The sequence below is a fragment of the Muntiacus reevesi genome, chromosome 3 (genome assembly GCF_963930625.1).
Source record: "Muntiacus reevesi chromosome 3, mMunRee1.1, whole genome shotgun sequence".
Taxonomy (NCBI): Eukaryota; Metazoa; Chordata; class Mammalia; order Artiodactyla; family Cervidae; genus Muntiacus; species Muntiacus reevesi.
This window is the reverse complement of record NC_089251.1, coordinates 255186336-255208427: the sequence shown is the minus strand read 5'-3', so window position 1 is coordinate 255208427 and position 22092 is coordinate 255186336. Positions and strand designations below refer to the sequence as shown.

Here is a 22092-nt window from a genome sequence, read left to right as displayed (position 1 = left end):
GTGGTCCATCAAACTAGGCCCCCTGGCCTCTGACACTTGCTTTTTTTTCAGATGGAAGAGTTTGTACCCTAGCAGGAAAGAGTGAGGCTGCTGATGCCACTGTTGTCATCCACTGGAGATGTAGCTTCCCCGGGGCCTGCACAGCTACCCTGAGGAAGAGGGAGGTGATTATTTCCAGTTCCCCTGGCACCCAGGCACAGCCCCAGGAGCAGTTTAGCAGGGCCGGCTCCGCCACTGGTTCTCAACACTGAGAAGGCTGCAGCCTCACCTGGAGGGCCTGTTAAACTGCAGATTGCTGAGTCCAACCTCCCAGAGTGCCTGATGAACTACGGACGGAGGTTCGTGACACTGTACAGGAGGCAGGGATCAAGACCATCCCCATGAAAAAGAAATGCAAAAAGGCAAAATGGATATCTGAGAAGGCCTTACAAATGGCTGAGAAAAGAAGAGAAGCTAAAGGCAAAGGAGAAAAGGAGAGATATACCCATTTGAATGCAGATTTCCAAAGAATAGCAAGGAGAGATAAGAAAGCCTTCCTCAGTGATCAGTGCAAAGAAATAGAGGAAAACAATAGAATGGGAAAGACTAGAGATCTCTTCAAGAAAATTAGAGATACCAAGGGAACATTTCATGCAAAGATGGGCACAATAAAGGACAGAAATGGACCTAACAGAAGATATTAAGAAGAGGAGTCAAGAATACACAGAAGATCTATACAAAAAAGATCTTAATGACCCAGGTAACCACTATGGTGTGATCATTCACCTAGAGCCAGACATCCTGAAATGTGAAGCCAAGTGGGCCTTAGGAAGCATCACTATGAAGAAAGCTAGTGGAGGTGATGGAATTCCAGTTGAGCTATTTCAAATCCTAAAAGATGATGCTGTGAAAGTGCTGCACTCAATATGCCAGCAAATTTGGAAAATTCAGCAGTGGCCACAGGACTGGAAAAAGTCAGTTTTCATTCCAGTCCCACAGAAAGGCAATGCCAAACTATCACACAATTGCACTCATATCACATGCTAGCAAAGAAATGCTCAAAATTCTCCAAGCAAGGCTTCAACAGTATGTGAACCAAGAACTTCCGGATATTCAAGCTGGATTTTAAAAAGGCAGAGGAACCAGAGATCAAATTGCCAACACCTTGTTGGATCATTGAAAAAGCACCAGAGTTCCAGAAAAACATCTACTTCTGTTTTATTGACTACACTGAAGCCTTTGACTGTGTGGATCACAACAAACTATGGAAAATTCTTCAAGAGATGGAATACCAGACCACCTTACCTGCCTCCTGAGAAAACTGTATGCAGGTCAAGAAGCAACAGGTAGAACTGGACATGGAACAACAGACTGGTTCCAAATAGGAAAAGGAGTACGTCAGGGCTGTATATTGTCACCCTGCTTATTTAACTTATATGCAGAGCACCTCATGAGAAATGCTGGGCTGGAGAAAGCACAAGCTGGAATCAGATTACAGGGAGAAATATCAATAACCTCAGATATGCAGATGACACCACCCTTATGGCAGAAAGTGAAGAGGAACTAAAGAACATCTTGATGAAAATGAATGAGGAGAGTAAAAATGTTGGCTTAAAATTCAATATTCAGAAAACTAAGATCATGGCATCCAGTCCCATCACTTCATGGCATCAGAGAGACTGGTAGAATGGCAAAATAACAGTGAAGAACATTTAAAGGACTTAGACTGTACTTGACACATTGTTGGTTCTAAATTAACAGAAGTTAATATTATTTTATTTTTATCCAGGTGTTGTTATTTCTTGTTGAATTTTATGTAGAAGACCTGAGGCAAGAAATATCTCATCCAAAGACTGAATTTGGCCCTTAGTTCAATTTCAGACTTTGTTAATTACAGTTTCTGTGATCTTGGCCTCAATTTTCTCACCTATGAAATGGAGATAGTAAGAGTAACTATTTTATGGAATTACTGGAATGATTACATGAAATGGCCCATGTAAGGTGCTGAGAATATCCACTGACATATAGAAAAGCTGAAATAATACAAACTATAAAAATAAGACTATAAGGAGCTCCACCTCAATCTTTTAAAATTAATTATTGCTTATATAGTTGCAGGATTTTTACTCCAATAGCAATATCCTAAAAGTCCACATGATGGAGAGGTTGTTCCATGTGAAGAGTAGGCCACCTGTTTTATAATAGAGGTCAGCATTTATGTCCTTGGCTTTTTAGAAAAGCAAAATTACATATAAATATATTGAAATACAGTTTGAACTATATAGACAGTAACAATATTGATATATGTGCATATTCAATTTTAGGAACTTTATAAAATGCAAATATTGAAAAACATCAGTATAAAGATAAAATAACTATAACCTTTAGACTTTCTGAATGGGGTGTTAAATAAAACACATGATTTGACAGTCCAAGTGTACTTAGAAGCAACAGTAGCAGTTTCTCAAAAAAAACCAAAAATCCTGCAGGCAAACTTCTCATTAACAAAATTTTTAAAAATGCTCTCTTTGGTGGAAACAGAAAAGGGAGGAGAACTTTGATGATGTGGAGATTGTGAGAGAAGAGCAGATGTGTCCACTAAATGTGGTAAGTCAGATGCCTCCTAGGAGCCAAGTGAGTCAACAATGAAACCGTAATCTTACAATACACTGGAGACAAGAGGGCCGCTAGAAATAGCCATGGTGCAGAAGAGCATTCAGCAGGAAATGACTTGGCAGGTGCGGACAGGAACTTATTAAGAGCACGTTGTGCGGTCAGGGAGGGGCGAGAAGAGGAGCTGGTCTTGCCTCTGCCTTGGGCTCGCTCTCTGGGTCCTTCCTCTTCCGCCTCCCACTCTGCCACAGCCCTACGCCTTTGTTTGTTTTGTCTAGTTCATTCTGGGTCTCTCCCTCCATTCCCACCTAGCTTTCTCTTAGAAAATAATTTGAAAACAATAACTTAGGGAAATATTTATTTTTAAGAAGTTTTAGTTCTGTGTGCATAATTTAATAGCAAATGGGTTAAATCTCTTTTTGCCCTTTAAAAAAGCTGCATTTTTATTTCAGTGTGGTTACATTATGTACATGGACATACACAGTTGTACACATATGCATATTTTTTATGGGCTTCCCAGGCAGCTCAGTGGTAAAGAATCTGCTTGCCAATGCAGGAGACATGGGTTCGATCCCTGGGTTGGGAAGATCCCGTGGAGAAGGAAATGGCAATCCGCTCCAGTATTCTTTGCCGGAAAATCCCATGGACAGAGGAGCCTGGCAAGCTATAGTCCGTGGGGTTGCAAAAAGGCAGGCAGGACTTAGTGACTAAACAACAGCAACAATAATGTTTAAAACACCAGACAAATATAACAAATAAGTGACAATCTCAAATAGGAAGTCTATGTCCCATTAGGGCAAAAGAAGAAAGATGAGAGCAGCATCTGGTACTGTGATTAGTACGATTAAGGAAACACATCTACAGAACTTACGCTGCAGGGGAAATGTAATGGGAAAATACCCAATTACTGCAATGCCTTGACAAGTGCTAGTCTCTAAAATATAAAGGAGAGAAGATATTCTCCTATGATTCTTGAAGAGATCTATAAGCATCTGCAAGTAATTTTTGCAAAGTTCTTATTGTTCCACTGCTCTGATTAATAGTTATACCGTTGCAGAGGTTATAGTTATACTGTAGCAGAGGAAAGACAGATTAATAGGAAATAAGTATACATGTACATTTAATATAAATTTTGAAGGACACAGGAATCTTCATAAGGAAATGAAGATCCAAAGAAACAGATCTGAGTGTTTTTTTGCTAGGATTGATGAAGAATGGACAGCCGTGGAAGAATATGACAGGTTAAGAAGTGTGAGGTGAACAGAGGAAACGGGGGAAACCTCTAAGGCCTGTGTGTTTGGATTCCTCGGAGGGTCCCTTTGTCTTCAGAGACAAGGATCCTTCTCCCCAGGTCCAGGGAGGACACCTTTCACATGAGGGTTTTAAGCCTGTTTCAGTGGAGAAGGACAGCGAGAAGGTCAGAGGGAGCCTCCTTTTTCTGTTTTCTCAAAATCCTCCAACTTAAAATATTCAGTATGCCCAGGTGCCATATTTGAGGGTAGTGTGTCCTGAATCCCATCACTCCTTTTGAGAAAAATGGATTTTTAAATTCCAGCGCAACTCCTTCCTCAATTAGTTTGAGGAGAGAAGCAGTTAGAATATTGCTTGGTTCCTCCTTAAGCAGCATGTTGCTTTTTCAATACTGTAATATCTATAGTATATTCTCTATAATTACTCATTTAGGTCTGTGGTAATTATGATTATTTACATTATTTTTACTTTTTTTGCAATATATAATCTGGGCGATGGTATGTGAAAAATTATCATTCCTCAAATTCTGGAAGAGAGATGGGGAAAGATAATTTGATAATAAAAAATAACAACTTGTGCAATTTATTTTTATTTTACAATTTATTAAAAATTAAGAAAAAGGAACAACTTAAAAAGATTGATGTCTTTCTTTCTCTAAGAGTAGATTGTACTTAGGATTGTCATAAACTTGGCAAACCCTTTTTTTGTAAGATACTAAAGACTATTTTTTAAGGGAAGATTGGTGTGCTACAGTCCATAGGGTCTCAAAGAGTCGGACACAGCTGAGTGACTGAACAATTCCAACATAGGAAGGGCTTTCCTGATGGCTCGCTCGCTAAAGATGTGCCTGCAGTGCAGGAGACGCAGGTTCGATTCCTGGGTCCGGAAGATCCCCTGGAGAAGGAAATAGCAACCCCTTCCAGTGTTCTTGCTGGAGAATTTCATGGACAGAGGAGCCTGGTGAGCGACAGTTCAAAGGGTTTCAAAGAGCCCAACCTGACTAAGGGCCTAAGCGCACATGCAAACATAGAAAAGATTTCTAAATGTGCCAAATACTTCAAAAAGAGTTTCAGATTTTCTTTTTTATTGGCCATAGGTCATTTTAGTTTGAAGTCAATGTCAAAGCATCAAAGTAAAACTCAGGTCCTTCTTCCCTGCCCCCGTCTCAACAAAAGTATCCCCATATGCTTTGTGTATGAAATGTAGAAAACTTACTTCTAAGTCAATCTATAAAGCACTATAAGAAAACATAAAAACCTATGGTTCCAAAGGAGGATAGGCCTTTTCATCCTAAAAACTATTACAACTTCTCAAACAGACCGTAAGAGTTTGTTGGACCATTGGTTCATTTAGGGTCACTTTCTTTGGACTCTAGTTTCCTGTTCTGTAAAATGAATCCTACCCATCGTACATATTTAATGTGATTATTAGCTGAAAAACAGGTGAGGCCACTTTATTAATTGTAAGGAACTGAGCGTATAGTTACTAGCAGGATGGCAACAATAGAAGCCTTCTCATTTTTATAACTGACATTTGAATTGTATGTAGTAGACTATCAATAAATATGTGTATGTATATATATATATATATTTGTGGAAATAAATTGAATCAAAATCAATAGCATTTGAAAAGCAAAGGAATAAATAAATATAATGGAATCTGAAAAACAAGAAAGAAAATATATTTAAAAGCCTCCTTATTGTAAGAGAAAATTTATTGCGACCCCATGGACTATACAGTCCATGGAATTCTCCAAGTCAGAATACTGGAGTGGGTAGGCTTTCCCTTCTCCAGGGGATCTTCCAACCCAAGTGCTCAAACACAGGTCTCCCACGTTGCGGGTGCATTCTTTACCAGCTGAGATACAAGGTAAGCCCAAGAATACTGGGGTGGGTAGCCTATCCCTTCTGCAGTAGATCTTTTGGACCCAAGAATCGAACGGGGGTCTCCTGCATTTCAGGCAGACTCTTTACCAACTGAGCTATCAGGGAAGCCCCTATTCCAGAAATAGAGAAACTAAAAATGAATCACTTAAAATTTACTCAAATTCAAGATGTCACTTTTGGCTATAGAGAGAAATAAATTGAAATGAAAAAGAACTTGGCAAATAGTGTAGCATCAGTGATTAGCCAAAAAAAAAAAAAAAAATGAAGGAACAATTTATGAAAAGCATGTTAATGTTTATGTATAAAATATCGAAAGTACTTCAGAGAGCAGTCCTGGAGAAAGAAAATAACACATGACGATGGAGTTGGAGGTGATGGTGGTGATGGGTATTTGTTTTGCGTTGGTATTTTTCCAAGCACAAGTAGGAACACAGCACTAAGTCAGCTTCTGTTTGTTATCAACCCATTTTGCACCTGGAGGAGAAAAAGAAAATAATTATTGCTTCAGAACACAGGGGCAATATTCCAGAGAATTTAATACCATGTCATGTAAATCACTGTAGAGGGAAAAATCTGCTATGCATCACTTAAAGGCAAGAAACTTGTAATGCTTAGATAAATTATCTGATTGGTGATTTGTGGGAGGAAATTTTTCCTTTAAAGGTTTCCTTTTAAATTTTAAAAGGATAAAAATTTATCACCAGTTTTCAGACCATTTTTCTAAGAAGTCAAAAGAGAAAACAATTGGCTACAATGCTAATGCTGTTACATGCATGCATACTATACATACATGTAGTATATGTGTATTTCTAACTGAAACAATTCTGTTCTGGTGGCTCTCAGACAAGCATTCAAAGATACCCCTTTTCTCTTCTGATCGCATCTTCCTTTAGCGCTGCTGCTTTCCGTCTAGTCCCATCTCTTCTGTCCTTTGCTGCTTGTCTGCAGTTCCTGAAAGAGTCGAAGGGGGAAACAAAGGTCTTAGGGTTAGAAAGAGCCTCACATGATCGTCTGGTTACCCCTCCACCACATCATTCTTCACATTTCACTGATTAGGACTGGGTCCCTGGCTTCCCTGTCCATCACCAACTCCTGGAGCTTGCTCAAATTCATTCCAATGAGTTAGTGATTCCATCCAGCCATCTCATCCTCATTGTCCCCTTCTTCTGCCTTCATTCTATCCCAGCATCAGGATCTTTTCAAATAAGTCAGTTCTTTGCATCAGGTAGCCAAAGTATTGGAGTTTCAGCTTCAGAATCAGTCCTTCCAATGAATATTCAGGACTGATTTCCTTTAGGATGGACTGGTTGGATCTCCTTGCAGTCCAAGAGACTCCCAAGAGTCTTCTCCAACACCACAGTTCAAAAGCATCAATTCTTTGAGATGTTAAGGACAATGAAAAGTACCTAGATGCCCATTGGTGTCTGGAGGCACAATTCCAGTTCTGAACATTTTCCTGCATTATATATAAATAAACCTCTATCCATTGTTTGCTGGTTTCTATTATTTGCTGTCAAATGCTTGTTCTAAAAATAATGAAGAATCATTTGCTGAACATACTCTAGAATTCTGTTATTTTTAGGATTCTAACATGATGATGCCATATTCTCCTGGGGCTTGCTGTGCTCATTCCCTCAAATTAGCCTCATTTTTACAAAAAGTGAGAGGAAGGGGAAAAATTTGGTAAGTCATATTTGTAGATTGAGAAGAAAAGTGAAAATAAATCCAATACCATTTTAGTCTACTTTCTCCAATTGCTTTCTTCAAGTTACCAGGCTTCTTTGAGTTCCTTCCTTCACCTCCTTTTCTCTCTAATCTACTCTCATGTTCATCTTCTCTCTACAGACCAAGTCTCCATTATCTGCATAAATTAAGTATGAAATGCAGTGAGAGAAGTGGCCTGCACCAATGTCTGTATCCACAGAATAAGGGAACCTCACACTAAACATCTAGGACAGTTCTATGGTTGAATGGTAGACTGTTTACAAAATGCAATCAGGCACCTGTGCATTCATGTAGATTATCTCATTTAACTCATACAACCTTATAAACTATGTTTTTACCTCCATTGCTATGTGAATTCTATGGGATATTTGTAAAGTTTATCACCATAATTATTTACAATTTACAAAACCGAAGATGCTCTCCATCATTTTCCAAAAGCTCTTCTTACTCTGAAATTTAGTTCTTCAGAATATTATGAAGACTAATAATTTAATTTCTTCAACAGATTTCACATTTCAGTAACATACACATTTTTAATGCAGGAGACATTAGAGATGTAGGTTCGATCGCTGCGTCAGGAAGATCCTGATCTCTGGGTCAGGAAGATCCCTTGGAGGAGGGCATGCTAACCCACTCCAGTATTCTTGCCTGGGAAATCCCATGGACAGAGGAGCCTGGTGGGCTGCAGTCCATGGGGTTGCAAAGAGTCGGACACGACTGAAGTGACTTAGCACACATGCAGGCATGCATACCTACCAGCCCTGAAGACTGGTTTTTAGAATCAAGGACTTAGAAAACTAAGGACAGTTCTTTCCCATCCTCCTTTGGAAAAATCAAGTACTCAAAATTCCATGTAACCGTAAACACTTCAGTGTAGTTAGACATGCTTTTCCATTATCAGTTGCACTTTACATTGCTTGCTTTTAGATATGGGTAAATAGAATTTTTAAAGCAATGCAATGTAAGTGGTTTATTTATGAGTTCATAAATCCATATTGCTTCTAAGCAAACTCTGCAATACTTGCAACTAAGTTATATGCTATGACAATACCCCATAACAGTGTTTCTAAAACTTCACTCAATTGTATATCACTTTCGTGATTTTGAGGTATCACTTCTACTATGATTCAGTTCAGTTCAGTCACTCAATCATGTCCAACTCTTTGTGACCCCATAAACAACAGTCCGCCAGGCCTCCCTGTCCATCACCAACTCCTGGAGTCTCCCCAAACCCATGTCTATCGAGTTGGTGATGCCATCCAGCCATCTCATCATCTGTTGTCCCCTTCTCCTCCTGCCCTCGATCTTTCCCAGCATCAGGGTCTTTTCCAATGAGTCAGCTCTTCGCATCAGGTGGCCAAAGTATTGGAGCTTCAGCTTCAGCATCAGTCCTTCCAATGAACACCCAGGACTGATCTCCTTTAGGATGAACTGGCTGGATCTCCTTGCAGTCCAAGGGACTCTCAAGAGTCTTCTCCAACACCACAGTTCAAAAGCATCAATTCTTCAGTGCTCAGATTTCTTTATCGTCCAACTCTCACATCCTTACATGACCACTGGAAAAACCATAGCCTTGACTAGATGGGCCTTTGTTGGCAAAGTAATGTCTCTGCTTTTTAGTATGCTGTCTAGGTTGGTCATAACTTTCCTTCCAAGGAGTAAGCATCTTTTAATTTTATGGCTTCTGTCACCACCTGCAGTGATTTTGGAGCTCAGAAAAAAAAGTCAGACATTGTTTCCACTGTATCCCCATCTATTTGCCATGAAGTGATGGGACCAGATGCCATGATCTTAGTTTTCTGAATGTTGAGCTTTAAGCCAACTTTTTCACTCTCCTCTTTCACTTTCATCAAGAGGCTCTTTAGTTCTTCACTTTCTGCCATAAGGGTGGTGTCATCTGCATATCTGAGGTTATTGACGTTTCTCCCAGCAATCTTAATTATTTAACTATGATTATTTAACTACTATGATTGTTTAACACCTTTTAAAAATATTGATTTAAAATATACTCACACTTTAAGCTTGTCTCATCCTAAGCAACAATAGCTTAAGGATTGGTGATTAAGTATCCTTTCTAATATATAATCGTATTTATAAATATAAAAATAACTTGTCCATGGCTAACCTAAAATCATCCATTTCCACAATATAGACAGCAGTGGTATAATTGAAATACAATTTAAAATGGATTGTTTTGAATTAAAATTTAAAAGAATGGTGAAATTTTTTTAAGAACAGAAAATTGTCTGAGAATTTTGTTTATTATAAAGATGCTTACCCTGCACAACTCTGGGAAGAAAAGGGGGTTATGAAATTATTGTTTACTAGAAATAAATCTTGCCTAGAATTCTGCTCTACCCCTCTATACTCTCTGCTTCAGGTCCTCATGTGTAGAGGGATTTAGAAAATACTCAGCTAATCCAACTGACTTAATCTTCCCCAGATTCAGAGTATGCAATGCAAGAGCATCAAAGAACAAGTGGCCAGCATGGTCAGAAAGGACTGGGAGGAAGTGATGAAGTATTATCTCAGAAAGGAGACCACTTAGGAGGTGACACCAGAGTGTTCTTCCGTATCTGAACAGATGTGATACGGGAAGGAGGTAAAGTGCAGCAGAAAGAGAGAGATTAACACACAAAAGAAGAAAGTTCCTTGGCTGGGTTTGGGATTCAGCTGGAGGCATTCAAGAGTAAGAGAAGCAATCCCATGTCTGTGCTGTTGTAGGGGGTGTATGCGAGAAGGTTTGGATAGAGAGTCTCAGGTCATTTCTCATTCCAGCAGCACTGATAAACACCAGTTATTAAATACTCATCATGGGGGTCACAGAGAGTTGGACATGACTGAGCGACTGAACGGAACTAAACTGATGCTGGGCTAAACTTTTTATAGACCCATCTCTTTTAATTTTCACAATTACCCAATAAGGGTAAGTAAGTATGATTGTACTCATTTTACAAATGGAGATACTGAGTCTAAAACTTGGTAGAGGTTGAATTTTAACCCAAGTCAGTTGACTCAAAGCGCACCTACTAACCATTATATTACATTATAAATGTTGTCTGGGAAAGAAAAAGTTTTTGTTTTGTTTTGCTGTGTTTTGTTTTGGTCAGAAAATCTTTCAGCCAAACTGAAGCCAAGTTGTCACTGTGAAAAAATTTTGCTGTAAACTGTAACTGTGTGAAAAGGAACCTGAAGAGCCATTATCTCAGCTGGTTTCTTTGAAATTTCTGAGAAAGTCAACACATTTCCAAAGAAAAACTTAGGCTTGTAATTGTGATCTCCATGTTTTGGGGGTACAGAATAAAATAGAAGAAACCAGTGATTCTGAGGGAAACTTGCTCTTTTAATTTTGATGTCTTTTTATTTTTAAAAATGGAAAACAGAAGAATCCAGAGGTCATGCTGTTTATTTCCCCACAATGTTACAAAATCAGCAAAAGCTTTGGTTTCTTTTGCTTGTCTGAATCCTTTTGAAAAAACATTTATAAAAATTTCTGTTCATAAGAAGGGAAGGGCAGTTTTATTTTTTAGCACCTCAGGGTACCTCAAATAATCTCAAGAGGTATCAGGATGTTTTCCAAACACAAATAATTCAAAATCACCTAAATATGTGCCTTAATCAGCTTTTAATCATGGAGAAACTTAGAAAATCAAATAAACAGTAACAGCAGGCAGTCTAGAAACTCCAGAAATTTGGGGTGAAGCTGGCTTCACAAAAACAAAACAAGCCAGGGGGAAGGAGGGAGAAGAGAAAGAAAGAAGGGAAGGATGAGAGGCAGGAAAGAAGAAAAGAAGAAAGGAAAAAAGAAGGAAACTTGGAATAAGTATTCATACATACTTGAGATACTACTTGCCAATGAGTTTTGCGTTTATTTTCTTGGGGAAAATATCCTAAGGAAAATGATTGTTATCTCTATTTCACTGGCTTCTAGATTCACCCATTTCTTTTCATCCATATATTATAAAACTCACAGTCAAAATTAAAAACAGTAGTTTTACTCCTTTGCACCTTGATACTAAGATCCCACAGTAGATTTCACATTTGATTTTTTCTTCCTATCTTAATTTATCTCTTTACTGACTTTTGAGAAATCTTTTCAACTTAATTTTTTTAATCAATGAAACATTTGAACTTCACTAATATTATTAATGTGGGAACCAAATTGGGCATTCCTTCACCTCCATTAGGCTTCCAAGGTGGCTCTAGCAGTAAAGAACTTACCTGTTAATGCCACTGAGACTTAAGAGATGGGAATTCGATCCCTGGGTTGGGAGGATCCCCAGGAGGAGGGCATGGCAACCCACTCCAGTATTCTTGCCTGGAGAATTCCATGGACAGAGGAGCCTGGAGGGCTACAGTCCATTAAATTATGTGGTACAGATACTCTACATTATAATGCAATAAATAATTAATATTGTTCAGGATGCCAGGACTTTGAATTATCAAAAGTCATATTCAGTAAATACATACTGTCTTGGAAAATCTTGCTTTGCACTGATGTCTCTCTGCCAGTTCTGTAGTGGAGAAATAATCTTTCCTCTATTTTCATAACACCCAGCAAAGTACCTTTTTAGAGATAAACTCATAAACAATAGTTGTTGAATTAATAAAAGCATGAATTAATGAAATTTCTTATGATAATAGATTTATAAAATCTAGTTATTCATTAAAATGCAATAGGAAACACCTCATATTTCAAGTAATAGCCAAAAATAAGCAAAAGGGGAGATTTGGCATGTTTTATTTTAGAGTTATAATTTTTCTTTCTGAATAACTAGTGGAAGTGATAAAAAATACATCTCTCACAGCTTAGAAAATGGAGAGACTTCTGTGGTCCTTTAACGATTAATGTGTTGTTGGAGAGAAAAAGATGTTTAATATCTAAAGATGAATACCTTTTGATATTTTGGATCAAAAAATCTGGCATTTCTTAATCATTTTGAAATAAATACCATGTACCATTAAGTATACAGAAACATGATAAATGCAGAGTTTAACTTAAAAGTTTAATTAAATTCCTCTGTAAGTTAAACCCAGACACGTACTCATGTCTAAAGATATTTAATATTTATTTTTTTTCCTTTAAAGTGATGCTATTTACATTTGACCTTAGAAGGCAAATTGTATCAGTAGGACATCAGGGATTAAGCTGGGCAGTATTAAAGTTAGAACACTCACATGTTTGCACATTTTCTATGTTGTTAAAAAGAAAAATCACTGTAAAATAAATACTTATTCTTTAATTGTAAGTATCATAATATGAAACAATCTGTAGGTAGTTCTAAAGTTCCATCCAGGGGCATTTCCCAGGAGGTGTGTTACTATTGTATGAGTGTGGCGAGCAGAGAAGTCAAGCAGTGGCATTCCATGGGCTATTCAGAAAGGTTGATAGTTCAGTTATTCCCAAGAAGCCTTCTTGTTGCAGACCCGTAATTAATGGTCCCACTGCTGCACACTCTCGTTCACGCCTTCTTCCTCTTCAGGGAATGCTGATTCGTTCTGGCCTTTCATATGCTTAACCCCTGAAATTATAAAAATGATGCTCAATTTATTTCTGGCAGATTGACTGCTTTGCTCCAAGAGATGAAGAAAATGACTGGAACGTTTTCATTGGTGTATATGTGTTTTCTCCAAGAATCTCAACAATCAATCCTATATAGACCTTTTAATTAATTCACCGAGGGATTAAAAACACACCCAGCCCAATTTCCATTAGAGACAGGCATCTTTTATAGTAATTAAACCTTCTTCATTAAGAATTGCATCACTGCCTATTAAAAACCTGTTAACTAAAAATCTGCTCACAGGCTCTTATTGTAGTTTTGACATATCACTTAGTTCAAATATTTCTTTTGGCATCCCTGAATTCTGTTACAATGAGAACCATTAGAACCTCAGGAACAAAGAGGTCTGTGTGCACCATTTCTGTAACTTGCAAACAAAAAAAGAATATTGTTAGTCTTCTTTAGGAATAAAAACATATGGATATGATTCTGAAACTTCTGTATTAAAAATTCTTCAGTCACTTTCCCCACAACCTACACAGAGGAAAACCATTGTCACATCTTTGCCTGCTATGTAAGCTTACATGATCTGGCTTCTCCCTACCTATCTGGCCTTATTTCCACCGGCCTTTCCTGCATTCCCCTCTAACAGTAATTTATGCCCTAACAATGCTAACCTGCTCTTAAACATCACTCTATGTGTGTTAATTGCTCAGTTGTGTCTGATTCTTTGCAGCCCCATGGACTGCTGGGCTCCTCTGTCCATGGAATTCTCCAGGCAAGAATACTGGAGTGTTCTAGCCATACTAGCCATTCTCTTCTCCAGGGGAGCTTACCAACCCAGGGACTGAACCTGGGTCTCCTGCATTGCAGGCGAATTCTTCACCATCTGAGCCACCAGGCTGCCCACAGGTCACTCTAGGCTCCCTCAAACCTCCATCTTTTTCTCATTCTATTCTCCCTGCCAAATAGCTTCTTCCTACTCACCCACCTGATAACCTCTCACTCATCCTGATCTCAGCTGGCCTCCTCTGTGAAGGCTCCCCAAGTTCTCCAAGTGAACCTCCGTGGTCTTTCAAATATTTCCCTCTGCTCTTGGATGATTTTCTTTTGTATCAATTACTTTATAGAACTGTATTTGTTTACATGTCTTTCTCACTAGAACAAACTTGCTGCTGTCAGGATTACAGAGTTTCACTTTGGAGTCCCAAGCACACAGCCTGGCAAAAAGGAGGTGTTCATTAACACTGATTGTATAAATGATTGATGGAATTAATAATGTGACACTTAAATATATGTCTTTGGAAGTTCCACACTAATGTATGGTCAGATTTTTTTCAAAATTAATTCAAATTGGGGAGTAAATCAGAAGGCAATTACTACAACCATTCTTTACAAAATTATCTTTCATTTCACTTGGGTCTATTCTGTTAAAACATCATACTAGCTGACACTTTGCCTTATAGTGGTGCTTAACATTGAAAAGTTTATAGATATTATATTTTTCAAAAATTGGTTTAAGAGGTTTTTCTGAATATTTTTGAAAAACATTGTAGTTAGAATTAATAAATGAAAGAAAGTCACTGCTCTTGTTTACTATGAAGTGAAGAAACTAAAAAAGAGAGAGAGAGTGGATTTGCATATACTGTAGTCAGCAAGCCTCAGAGAACCATTTGACAAAGAATGACATCCCTAGGCTTGGGGGATTATCTTGAAAATATATTTGTTTTGTTGTAATAGTATTTAAATACTTTAATTTCATCTGCAAGCCCAGATCACTCACAGCCACCATAGAGAGAACTTCATTGTTAACAAATGGAACTTATTTCATCTTGGTATAGATTACATAGGAGAAAAAGAGGTCTAAATCCTAAGGAGAAGGAAAGGGAGTTTAACTGAGCATTCAATCAGTCACTCTGCTAGAGTCTTACATACCTGAGCTACTAAACCTTACAATAACTACACCTAGATGTAGTGAAAAAAATACCTGGATAGAAAAAAAATACCTGGATGGTGAAATTTAGATGCCAAGAAGATAAATGATTTGTTCAAGGTTACAAGGATAGTAACCTCAGTGACATCAGCAACCTCAGTTATGCTGATGATACCACTCTAATGGCAGAAAGAGAAGAGGAACTAAAGATCCTCTTGATGAGGCTGAAGGAAGAGAGAGAGAGAGCTGGTTTAAGACTAAGTATTAAAAAATAATTAAGATCAAGGCATCCGGCCCTATTACTGCATGGCAAGTAGAAGGGGAAAAGGTGGAAGCAAAGACAGATTTCCTCTTCTTGGGCTCCAAAATCACTGTGGACGGTGACTACAGCCATGAAATTAGAAGACGATTGCTTCTTGGCAGGAAAGTGATTACAAACTTAGACAGTGTGTTGAAAAGCAGAGACGTTACTCTGCTGACAAAGGTCCATATAGTCAAGGCTATGGTCTTCCCAGTGGGCACATACAGTTGTGAGAGCTGGACCATATAGAAGGCAGAACGTCAAAGAACTGATGCCTTCAAACTGTGGTGCTGGAGAAGACTCCTGAAAGTCTCTTGGACAGCAAGGAGATGAAACCAGCCAATCTTAAGGGAGATCATCCCTGAATACTCACTGGAAGAACTGATGCTGAAGCTGAAGCTCCAGTATTTTTGTCATCTGATGCAAACAGCTGACTCATTAGAAAAGTCCCTGATGCTGGGAAAGATCAAGGGCATAAGGAAGAGAGGGTGTCAGAGGATGAGATGGCTGGATGGCACCACTGATGAAATGAACATGAACTTGGCCTAACTCCGGGAGATGGTGAGGGACAGGGAGGCCTGGCATGCTGCAGTCCATGGGGTCGCAAAGAGTTGGACACGACTGGGTGACTGAAAAACAACAACGATGATAGTGTGGTTCCAAGAGAAGTTCTGACACATCAAAGTTCCTCAGTCTAGACTGACTGAATGAATGAATGAGTGAATGAAGTATAAAGTTCCTTTGTCAGGAGACACCCAACTCACTTTCACCTTTAACTTTTTGGATGCTAACCTAAATTAATCTATCAATCTCTAGAATTTATTGTAGGATTACCTACTAATCTGGTTCAAACCACCTTGACATTCCCTCTGAAGTATTAAAGCACAGTAATCACTCAGCTGCCTTCCACTCTTTCCTGAGCTAAAATTGCCTGCATCTCTCTGGATTCCCAAAGGTTTTACTGTCTCCAGAGTTCATCCCTTTTATCCTTGAGGTAATTACAGAGTAATGAAGTTGTGTTCAGACAATTTTATTTAAATTAGGGTTAATTCAATGCCAACATTGATTTGTCAGTATGAAGGGGTCAAACATTTTAAAAAAATGGTAACTAGAATTTCCAATTTATTAAACCATTAATGAGCTATTCCCCATATTTTGACTATAGGTCTATTTACTTATTTATTTTGTAATAATAATGGTCACAAAGTTATATGAGAAAGGCTTCTTTAAAGTAAAATGACTCCAGCAAACCTTGAAACGCACCTTCTCAGCCTTAGCCAAGTGTGGCATTAACCATTTCCAGGTGAAAGATGTTGATGAGGTAGGAGTTGGTGACAACACAAGCTGTTCTACAGAACCACAGATTCATTGGTTCCCAAAGCATTTATCACTAATATCATCTTTCCATTGAGTAACAGATGTTAGTTAATTTGTCTTTTGACTCTTTTTCCTTGCCAGCAATGTTTGGTTGGTTTTAGATGCAATCAATGCTGAGATTAAAGTGTGAAGTCTGTGAGGACTGTCTAAAATGTTTCTCCCCATGCTCCTCCTCCTATCTCCAGACACACATATGCTTTATATTTAAATTTTCTTTGAACCCACATTCAATATTTGAGTAATTCTGGAGGTGAAGGGAAGCACCTTGGTCTGGAGGTGTTGATGAGATTCTCAGAGCTTCCTCTTCTGCCAGATGTTAATGAGCACGTAGGAAAACACCTCACCTGCACAGGTGCTGATCGCCAACATGTGGCAGAGGGCCTCCTGAAGCAGGGAGACACAGGCAGGGTCCACGCGGGCGGAAAGCAGAGGGCTTCCCAGAGGTGCTTTTCTCCACAGCAGGAATGAACACCCAAGAGAAGAAACCATAGACAAGACAAGGATGCAATATGAATCCATGAAGGGATGAAGAAAATAGTTTGAGGAAAAGAAAGCAGATGGAGTAAAAGAAAAAAAGAAAAGGAGTGTTGCCGCCACCCAGAACATTATACTCATGCTCCATTCTGTAGGTCAGGAGGTTAGATGCGAGCTGGGTGAAGTTGTAAAGTGACTGAGTGAAGAATTACAAAGAATTCATCCATAAAAGGAGGCTTACATTTGGCAAACCACAGGCCAGTATGTTTATCAATTAATTCAGAGGGGAAAATGGGCAGGTTTATTACATTAGTAGAGGACATGAAACTTGGAAGGAAAGATGACATGGTGAATGACAAAACTAGTATTCCAAAGGCCATGGGAAGATGGCCTAAGTGATTAAGGTAGAGGTCAAAGGGAGCTTTTTCTGTAGGAAGGTTATTTTGGTACTAAAAGAGAATGAGGACAACCCAGATTGGTTATGGTTAGGGGTTCAAGTGACCACCATTTCATGGTGACCCAGCAGTCACCTGTGTGTAAGATCTGAGCTCTTCTGACAGCAGAGGCAGCAGTTCAAGAGAGGAAACTTCTCCTGAACTGTGTCCTGGTCAGACCATTTCTGGATTGTGCTGCCCAGTTCTGGATTTGGCAATTCAAGGGTTCCATTGAAGGAAATAACTGGGATTGAAAGCAGTTTTATGAAATCTCTTCCAAAAGAACTGGATATAAAACTGGACTGTCAAGCATATAGAAAATTAAGAGGACAAAAGAGGTTGCCATTGATTTCCTCAAAGACTGGAAAAAGAAATAAAATTTATCTAAGTAGCTACTGAGAGCAGACATTCATGTGGTAAAGGCAAATTACAGATAGTTCTTGATTTACAAAAGGGTAAACCACTGAAAATATCATAAGTGGAAAATGCGTTTAATATATCTACCCTACTGAACAGCATAACTTAGCCTAGACTACTTTAAATGTGCTCAGAACATAGATATTAGCCTACAGTGGGGCAAAATCACCTAACACAAAGCCTACTTTATAGTAAAGTGTGGCACATCATGCAATTTATTGAACACCATACTGGAAGTGTAAAACAGAATGGCAATATGCGTACAGGATGGTTGTAAGCGTATTGGTTGTTTTCATTCATCATTGGTTGTTTTCATTCATCATGGTATGGGTGACTGGAGCTGAGCTCACTGCCCTGCCCAGCATTAGGAGACCATAGCCTATTACATATTGTTAGCCAGAAAAAGATTAAAATTCAAAATTTGAAATATAGTTTCTTCTGAATATATATTGCTTTTGAACCATTGTAAGTTGAACCATCATTAAGTTGGGGACATCTGTATGGTTTAATATAAAGAAGAAAATTTCTAAGTTCTTCATGTATGCCCAGCAGTAAGCATGTGAATGTGCTCCCCATCACTGTGTGTGTTCAAGTCAAAGTGAAATTTCCATTTCAGAGGAGAGTTAAAGAAGGAATCCTGCAGTAAGTAGAAGGACAAACTAAAAAACTCAAGGGCTCTGAGATGCTACTCATATACAAAGCAGATCTTTTCTACTGAAAAATCTGCTCTGCTGTGAGTTCTGTAAGTTACAAGAAAGTAATTCTAACTTTAAATGACATAAATGGCCCAAATCCACATTTTAAAACTAATTCACATTGGGAGTAGCAAATGCAAATGAATTCATTTTTTTCAACTGCATATTTTAGTCACTTCCACTCATTCTAAAGTCCTCTAGGGAATTTGTGGGTGTATTTTGAGAGCCTCTGACCCTCTTGGAATTCTATTTATACTTATATCTGTGCCTCTTCAGAGAAGAAGGTCCATAGTTTTCAGCAGAATCTCAGAAGGGTCTCTGACTCACAAATAGTTGTGAATATGAGTTCAAGTCTAGTCTCTTCACTTTAAAGATGAAAGGACAATTTCAGTTGGCAAAGGGACTTGTTTAAATATACATAGCAATCATGGGCTGGGCTAGGACACAAACCTAGGCCCCTATTTCTACTGGGGGCTTTTCATGTGGACCAGTAGGGCTCAATCTTCCATTGTCATTGATCTTTTCCAAATAAAACCTGAAGGAAAATGTAGTAACTTAAGATCATGAGGCCCTTTTCATTATCAAATTCTTTCAATGAATAACAGATATAGATGTAACTTCTCAGTCTTTTTTTCATCATTGCTGTTGATGTTTTTAATATAATTTGTAATCAGGAAGATGTAGAATTTAAATTTAACCTGGAAAAATTCTCAGAATAGAACCAAGTTACAAATAATGTTCGAGTTATCAGAAAAGCAGCAATATGAGTTCAATATAATAATGTTCCTTCTGTGTGTTGAACAGGGGAGAGACACAACTGCAAATCAGATGGGAATGTAGCTCAGAGGTGATGGTGTGCATACAAAAGAAATTAATTCAATGAAAGCATGTTATAGAAATAAAGCATTTGGAGAGTTCTGATGTGAGGAAGAAGAGGTCCAACTCAGGAGACAATAATTTGGACAGTCATTGATGGAGCAATATGCTGGTTAGATTAAGCAAAATAGCAAGTCTAATTTCCATATGAGAAAACTATTTGAAAAATATGTTTAATGATCATTAGTTTTTCTGAAGGCTTACTATGCACAAAAGAGTGAGTTCAATGACTCTAAAAAGATGATAGATTGCTAGTATATCAATCCTTCAAATTTTATCAAAATAATCATATTAATTTACCCAAGGAATATAATTTAAGCTATAATATGGTACATCAAGGCTATGAAGTAAATGCCCACCATTTGTCAGACTGAAAATGTGCTTTGCATTTCCCAAAATGCTTTCACATGTATTTTATCTAATCTTTTTGTCATTCATTTATAATAAATAGCTATCTATTAATTTAATACTTAGGGTCACAGAGATCAAATGACCTATCCATTTCATTCCAAAGGTAAACACCAAATATGTCCTGAATTCACCTTAAATCCATCCCTTTCTACTTTATTTAAAGTAATTCCATATACATACATAGCACAGTTGTTCTCTGCTCCCATACTATGACTGTTCGGTTCATGTAAATTGCAAATCCACATGTAATCATTTCACTTAACTACTCATTACTTAGAGAAGCATTTCTCTGCAGAAGAATAAATGCCTAATATGCTAATTTCTTAATCATACATAGGAATAGAGGCAGCATGTTTGTCTGATACTCATAAATATTCAGAAGTATCACATATTTATGTATATCTTACTTATCATGTATTTTACCAAAGCTGTTGCCCAAGAGTAAAACCTGGGTGAAAGATTAAGTAGTAAATACTGAGGAGAAGATAAGAGACGAAGTACACTTACCTGCTATCATTAGAAGTATGAATTCAAAGAGTATCATTGAAGAATAATCTAGTCTCATTTTTCAACATGCAAAGTGTTCATACCTTTATCAGTAAGTCTAAGGCTGGAATCAGGCAAGAATATGATTTTTTAATTTCGTGAGGATACTGTTGCTTAGACAAGGTTGAGAATCACTTTGATAGACCAAGTGTCTCTTTTGCTCTCTACAGCCAAGTGCTCTCCCTTTTTCTTCAAAGCTAAAGCATTCCATGAACTCAGAAGTAAAGTTAAATTTTTAAGCCTACACATAATGGAGCTAAACAGTGTTGGGCAATTTTACTTACAGCAAGAGACAGAATGACTCCTTCTCTTGCAAGGCTTGGCTGTCATTGTTTGAACACAATAGCATATCTAAATTAAAGAATGCTTCAATCAGCAGGAGTCAGTGGTTAGCCTGAAAGCACTAAAAATAAAATAATGAATGGAGAGTTGCATTTAAAGCCACAGAACAAATGACACCTTTGTTTTTTTAAGTGTGTCCACATAAGGATGTCCTGTCCTGGCATTTTCAAAGTCTCTGCCTGCCAAGGAGAATACCTTTCTACTGAAGCACTGGTCACTCTAGGCTACCATACCCTTGAAATGGAGTAGGGCCCTATGGCCCTTTCCCTGGGCTCCCAAGTCCTCAGCCTGCCTTTTGTCTGTAGAAAACTTTAGTCAAAAAATAAGTTTAACCAAAAAAATTTAAAAATGCAGAAACGAAAGAAAACAAAGGAGACCAAATGATAATCATTTGGTCATTTGGTCATTAAGCAAAGTCAACGACTTCTAGTTTCTCCTCAAGGGTTGTAGATAATATTCTGAACTGTCTCTTAACTCTTGAAACCCCCTTTGAGCGTCTTTTGAGCTGTATTGTGGATGCTGAAAACCCCGCCAGGTGAAAGGAGTTACCTGCGTGATGACCAGACTGTAGCCATGACTTGAGCTGCCCAAATCCTGAGAACAGGCCACAAGGAAATGGGAACAAACCATGGGAATGAAGAGTAACTGTACTTAAAACAATCAAGATAACACTGATCAGACCACTGCATGGTTAGTTTCAAGATGACTATTAGAGCTGACTGTGTTGTTTCTGCAGGTAACCCCCTCCCTCCATGGATTAAAGTTCTTGCTCACCGATTGTCAGGGGGACAGTCAGCCTTATGGTATTAATTAATCCATCTGTGTCAATGATCACTGAATATCAGTTGTCTAAATGCACCAGAGACCGTTAGATTGTCTGATTTTTCTCTGCTCAAATCTCTAACAACCCTGTGCTCTCTTCACACTTAGTTGATTTTACAGAAATATTTGAAGTAACCATTAATGAATTGACATCAGCATGGCCAAATCTACCAATATATTTGAATCTATACCCATGTCTCTGCCTCCTCTCGTAAGCCCCACCCTTCATTTTTATCCACCCCTCTTCTTTACAGTATCTCTCACCCTTTCAAAGAATTCTCCAAAAATTATAAACTGTCTCTCTCTGGCATCATCAATTTCTCCCATCCTACTAAAATATTTCTATAACCACAAAAACATATTTTCATTTATTCCATTTCAAGAAACTCTCTCTTGACTCCATTCTACCTCTAGTCACTGACCCTTCTCTTTAGAACAAAACTCCTATAGTATAAAAAAAGGTTTATAACCTTTCCTTAACATACTCTAATCAGACTTCTATATCC

At 38.1% G+C, this 22092-nt stretch overlaps 1 protein-coding gene across 2 annotated transcripts in view; it reads right to left on the bottom strand.

The window, feature by feature from the left end:
- Positions 1 to 12887: 12887 nt before the first annotated feature.
- Positions 12888 to 22092, bottom strand: part of PPP1R1C (protein phosphatase 1 regulatory inhibitor subunit 1C) — a 121030-nt gene continuing 111825 nt past the window's right edge. For both annotated transcript variants that reach the window (XM_065927939.1, XM_065927940.1), the window contains exon 5: positions 12888 to 12976. In XM_065927939.1, the coding sequence (XP_065784011.1) occupies positions 12888 to 12976 (89 nt within the window). The remainder of the gene's footprint in view (positions 12977 to 22092) is intronic.